Source organism: Trichosurus vulpecula, chromosome 1 (assembly GCF_011100635.1).
Source record: "Trichosurus vulpecula isolate mTriVul1 chromosome 1, mTriVul1.pri, whole genome shotgun sequence".
NCBI classification, from domain to species: domain Eukaryota; kingdom Metazoa; phylum Chordata; class Mammalia; order Diprotodontia; family Phalangeridae; genus Trichosurus; species Trichosurus vulpecula.
This window is the reverse complement of record NC_050573.1, coordinates 223,605,926-223,611,993: the sequence shown is the minus strand read 5'-3', so window position 1 is coordinate 223,611,993 and position 6,068 is coordinate 223,605,926. Positions and strand designations below refer to the sequence as shown.

Here is a 6,068-nt window from a genome sequence, read left to right as displayed (position 1 = left end):
AAAGGAATAGTTAAAAGGTAAAGGGAGAAAGAAAGAAACCCCAAAACTAGGTGTCTTAATTTGTTTCTATCAGAACTATGCATGTCTAACAAGAAGATAAGAAACATGACCATTATTTTAGAAAATATGGTAATGATTGATATCTTAACATTATGAAATGTGAATACTAATTTCTTCACCTGTGAATGATACATATACAAAATTTGACCATGATAGGGTATAAAAATCTCCTAAACACATACAAAAAATAAAAATATTAAGTACATCCTCTACTACTGACCACAACAAAAAAAGGATATTTGAAAAAAGGAGATAAACTTAAATGGGGACTAAATAATTAAATCCTGAAGAATTATTCAGTGAAAAACATAAAAAGCGATCAAATAAAATAACAATGACCCAACACACCACACATTTTGGTATGATAAAGTAGTCTTTAAAACAAAATTCATATCTTGAAACATTTCCCTAACAAAAGAGAAAAAGAAGAGGTCAACAAATTGAGCCTTCACATAAAACCCTATATAAGCACCAAATCCTCCCCCCCAAACCAAAATTATAGAAATTCTGAAAAATAAGAGACAAAAACAAAATCCAGAAAAGCTATTGAATTATTAAAGTAGGAGCTCATTTTTAAGACTAATAGATGAACTTTTAGATAATCTAATAAAAATACCAGAAAACAAAACTTCCAATATTAAAAGTGAAAAAGGACAACTGACAATAAATAAGGGAGGAATAAGGGAAATTATCAAAAACATATTTGGGCCAATCATATGGCAACAAAAATGACAGCTTAACGGAATATGTTGATTTTCCAAAAATATAAGATGCTCACTATCAGAACAAAAAATAGAACATTTAAAAAACCGAATCTCAGAAAAAGATACTGAAAACTACTTCAATAAAATCCCCAAAGGAGGGAGGGGAATCAAGAGGACTATGAGTTCTATCAAAACAAATACAATGAATTCTATCAAATATTCAAATATTGCTTCCAATATTACATTTTTTTTGAAAACTAGAAAAATATGGAATCCTACCCAACTCCTTCTATGAAACAAATATGGCCCCAGTACAAAAGCTGGGGAAAGAAAAGTAAAAGAAATAAAAAGACAGACCAGTATTTTAATTACTATGCATAAAATCCTAAATGGAATATTAGCAAAGAGACTAGAGCAATGTATTAAAATATTATGCACTATGAACAGGTAGGATTTATTCCACGAATGCAGGGCATACTTAACATTAAGAAAACTATGACTATAATAGACTATTTGGTACATAGATGTTCATTTGAGAAACACTTACTGTTTTAGGCATTGTACTAAGTTCTATGGAAACAAATAAAAGTGAGCAAGGCAGACAATCCCAGTCCTAAAGGAGTTTGTGTGCTAAAAAGGAGGACAAGATATAAAGGCGAGTTGGAAGTGGAGAGGGAAGCTATATGAGAAATGGCAGGGTTTGGAGTAAGAGGACTGAAAATAAGGTAAAAGCTTAGTTCCTGGCCAGATAAGTCAAATGCTCACTGATTTATTTGGACATTAGATCATCTATAGTGTAGTAAATTATAAAAAAGACCACCAATCAAATAAACTCAGCTTATGTTCTTATGTATAGGAGAAGTAGGGAAATTGTGCAAATAACTCAAGACTCTTCAAATTTATATATTCACACACAGAGAGATATGAGATATTGATTCTGTAAATTCTACAGACAACTCATTAAAACCCTTCCAAATTGGGGAGATCTTATTGAGTTATTTGTACAATTTTCCTATGTCTTCATCCTCTATATATCTCTATCTATCTATCTATCTATCTATCTATCTATCTATCTATCTATCTATCTATCTATCTATACTTTTATAAGTGTAAGAACACCCTATACCTCTACCTCTAACAAAGCAAGTCAGAACCCATCTATAACTGCTTAGAATGTTACCTGAGGCTCACAATCCCGAATTGATAGGTGGTCAAAGGATACAAATAGTTTTCAGAAGAAGAAATCAAAACTATTAACAGTTCCAAGAAAAAATGTTGTAAATCATCATTGATTAGATAAATGCGCATTATAACAACTATGAAGTACCATCTCATACCTATCAGAGTGACTAACATAATAGAAGAGGAAAATGGCAAATTTTGAAGGGGATATGAAAAAATAAAGACACCATTGTTAAGTTGTGAACCTGTCCAACCTTAGGGCTTTAAAACTGTGCATATCTTTTGACTCATCAATATTACTACTACTATGTGTGTATCCAAAAGAGATTTTAAACAGGTAAAAGGACTTATATGTATAAAAATATTCTGGTAGCTCTTTCTGTGGTTGCAAAGAACTGGAAATTGAGAGAATGCCCATCAACTGGAGAATGGCTGAACAAGTTGTGCTATGTGATTGCGTTGGAATACTATTGTGCTATGAGAAATGACGAGCAGGATGGTTTCACAAAAACCTTGGAAATCTTATACGAACTGATGCAAAATGAAGTGAGCAGAACCAGGAGAACATTTGTACAACAGTAACAACAATATTGTAAGGGTGATCAACTATGAAAGATTTAGCTTCTTTGATCAAGCCAATGATCTAAGATAATTCCAAAGTACCCATGTTGAAAAATTCTATTCACCCCCAAAGAAAAAATATAGTTCTCCTTTCATAGGAATTTTCTTGATTGGGACACCTTTGCCACCTCCTCCTTTCTTTCAGAGCTCATCTTCTTGCTGAGTCTACAGGAGTTATTTTCCCTTCATTATTTGCCATTGAATTGATTTGGGTACATCACACATTACCCTTTATCTTTTATCTTTCCTCACCCCTTTTTGCACTCCCTCATTCTTTAGTTTTGTTCCACAAAATACACTGAGTCACTTATAAGTAGGCTGTTGTGGTTATGAGGTTTAGATGACGGTATTTCAGGTTTGTGCTTTGATCATCACTTCTCCTGTTTCAAGTTCCATTTTATCTTGTCCCATTGTGTTCTTACAGAAAAAAAATCTCCTCTTTGTCCTATTTTTATTTTTATCTCCAGATGTACACTTCTTTTTCTAGATATTTTTCCATTTAATAGTCTCATGTGATTGGAGTGATTTTTCAATTTAATTGTACTTTCCTAGTTGTATTTATCTCTCTTGTTTTTCTCTTGTTTGAGGTATATGCAAGGAATAATCTGCTCACTTCGGTTTTTTTGTAGGAATGTTCAAATGTCACTCTGAACATCCAAATTTTTTTTCATCTGAATACTTTATTGTATTCTCGCCAGTGTACAAAACAGAAATCAATGAAAATTTGGAGAGGTAGATGAGAAAGTCTGACACAAGTTGAAATTTGGATGATTAACTTGGCACATTGTTAGACACATATAGATTAAACTTTTGTGCAAGCTTCAGAATTCTCTCTCCTTTGAGTAGTCACAATTCACATCACAGAACATCATATCACATCACAGATCTACATGTGAAGACTGAATTCGGAGATCCTTCCCAAGTAGCTTAAGATCATCTTGCTACAGGAATGAACAGACTTTCTGGGGCTGGAAAGGATTAGTACTGGAAGATTCCCCAGTCAGCAGGGGATCATTTTGAGCATTTTGCAGGCAAAACTGTTTCAGATCGGCAGCAGCTTGAGAAACCTTCAAGTGGTGGAGCCCGGCCTGGAGCCGGAGATGCTTCACGACCTTCCTCATGGCGATGACGTTGGAGCTGCTATACATGGCGCAAGGACCCGGGGTCCACGGTCGGTGGTCGGCGCCGGGTGCTGTGTGCTGGGTGGTCGGGCAGATGTCTACTCGCTCCCTGGCTCACTGGGTCTCACATCCAAATTTTTGATTCAAAATTAGGCTCATGTTTGCAGGATATGTCATTTTGGGGTTACATCTAGAATATATTATTCCATTCCCTTCTGAGTTTTTCTGATATGTACAGGACAAATATACATTCAAATTTTCTTTCCTTTGTATTTGCTGATCTTTCTACTGATCATTTGCAGAATTTGTTATTTGTCATCAGAATTTGTCAGGTTTCTGAGTTATAATGGTAGAGGGTGTATCTGGAAGTGGCAGTGATGAGGGAGAAGTATTTTGATTCACTCATTCTACATAATAAGGAATAAGAAAGGGAGAAAGTACAGCAAGTACTGGAAAGGGTGGTGAGTGAAGGAGGATCATCAAATGGACACCAATTCTCAGCGAATATCTGAAAGCATAAGGAGTGGGAGAGGAAGAAGAGGTTGAAGAAGAGATGTATTACTTATGTAGCAGGTATTCCAGTGTCACAGGGGAAGGGTCAGAGAGGTCTAGAATGGAATAATGGAGTAGCAGAGTTGAAGGGGGTAAGGAATAAGGGAGAAGCCATTTGGAGATGGCAAATTAGATTTGTGTATTGACAGTCAGAGGATTTAAAATCGGTGGGATGGGCCAGCTGTGGAGGTGGTGGTAGTATGCTTACCACTGAGGAGTCAATCTAAGAAAAGTATCAGTAATGGGAAAGAGGAGCAGGTGGAGGTATGGGAGAGGGTCAGGAGGAAGAGGGTTAAACCAAGAAGCTTATCTTGGAGGAAGTCCTGGGAGGTCCAGAACATGAAGGGCTGTTTTTTACAAGCTTGAAATATGGAAGGATTGGAGGGGTTCACAGGAGGCTGGTTGGATATGAGGACTGGCCTGCAAGCAGGAAACATGAGCCAGGCTATTCCAGGGAGGTGGAAATGCTTTTAAAGGCCTAGGATTCATCAGAATTCCCTTTAAGACATCTCTCAAGAGGATTCTACACCTGGGAGCCAAGAGGCAGAGTAAACAGTAAAGTGCTTAAAGCTGTCTCAGATTTACCTCCAAACAACTATAAAATAGTGCCCCAGAACAAATCCTGGAACAGCCAAGCCAGTGAGGAATTTATCCAATTGGCAGAAATTGACTCAATACGACTCCATCACCATTGGCCAACTTGGGGTTCTTTTGATCAGGATAAGATAAATTACCCTAAAACATATCCTGATGATTCTGTCAAGAAAATTAATGGCTACTTGAAACTACTAAGAGAGAAGCTTTTTTGTAGCTTGGCTTCCCTGAAGAAAAACTTAGATAGAGTTATTCTGTCTGGCTGTCTTATCATTTTGTCTCTATTTATGTCTTTGTAAATTGTAGGAAAATCTTCATTTTGCATCCTGTTTGTGTTGTTTGTAGATTCTGTTACTTTGAAACATTTTAAATGCAACCAGCCAGAAAAACTTCCAAGAGTTTAGAAAACTGGGAAAGATTAATGGACTTTCATACTTGAAGCAATTGTCCCAGTAAGCAGGTCTAACTCCCACTTTAGGTTTTCCATGGGAGATTAGGCTATAAGAAAAGAGAAAAAAGAAAAAAAACACTTTGCAAGACATTTCTTTTCCTGTTATTTCAGGTTTGGATATGTTGAAATTACAGAAATAAAGTCAGATAATCAAAGTTGGTAGAACTGCTGAAAAATATCTTGATAGATTGTGTCAGTTTTTAGATTAATCATTAAGGAGTTTAAAGATTTATCATTTTTAAGATTGCAAGAGACAACTCCTGGGATTTGTGTTAATTCCAGGAACTCACTCGCTTCTGAAATATCCTAGTGAGTTTTGGGGCAGCTAGTTTGGAAGTAATCTCAGAGTGAAGAAAAAAAAAGAAATTCAGTTTACTCCTTACAGTCAAGATGATTAGACAAATCAGCACCATGATTAGACAAATCAGGGGGAAATGATTAGACAAATTAATAAGGTAAAGATGTAATGTAAAAGTTTTCTAATTAAATGGAATATTAAATTTTGAGAAAAGCAATAGGATTGGACTGTTGTCTCTAAGAATTATATGCATATGTTTATGATTGGCTTCCAAATTTATCTATCAAGCTTTGAGTATGATTTAGTAATAAGTTCTCAAAACTGGATTGAGGATTTTGCACACAAATTGTATTAATAATGGTAAAACAGGTGGAGTTATTTTAAAGAATCTTTCCGCTAATATTAAATATCATTTTACAGCCGGACCCTCATTAATATCTAAAGATTCTTGTACCAGATATAGGGTTTAGTTAAGGATAGAAACA

At 35.4% G+C, this 6,068-nt stretch overlaps 1 protein-coding gene across 1 annotated transcript; it reads right to left on the bottom strand.

The window, feature by feature from the left end:
• Positions 1-3,476: 3,476 nt before the first annotated feature.
• LOC118832051 (guanine nucleotide-binding protein G(I)/G(S)/G(O) subunit gamma-5-like) lies at positions 3,477-3,715 on the bottom strand. Its single transcript, XM_036739533.1, has one exon. The coding sequence runs from the start codon at positions 3,713-3,715 to the stop codon at positions 3,509-3,511; it is 207 nt and encodes a 68-aa protein (XP_036595428.1). The 3' UTR covers positions 3,477-3,508.
• Positions 3,716-6,068: the final 2,353 nt, after the last annotated feature.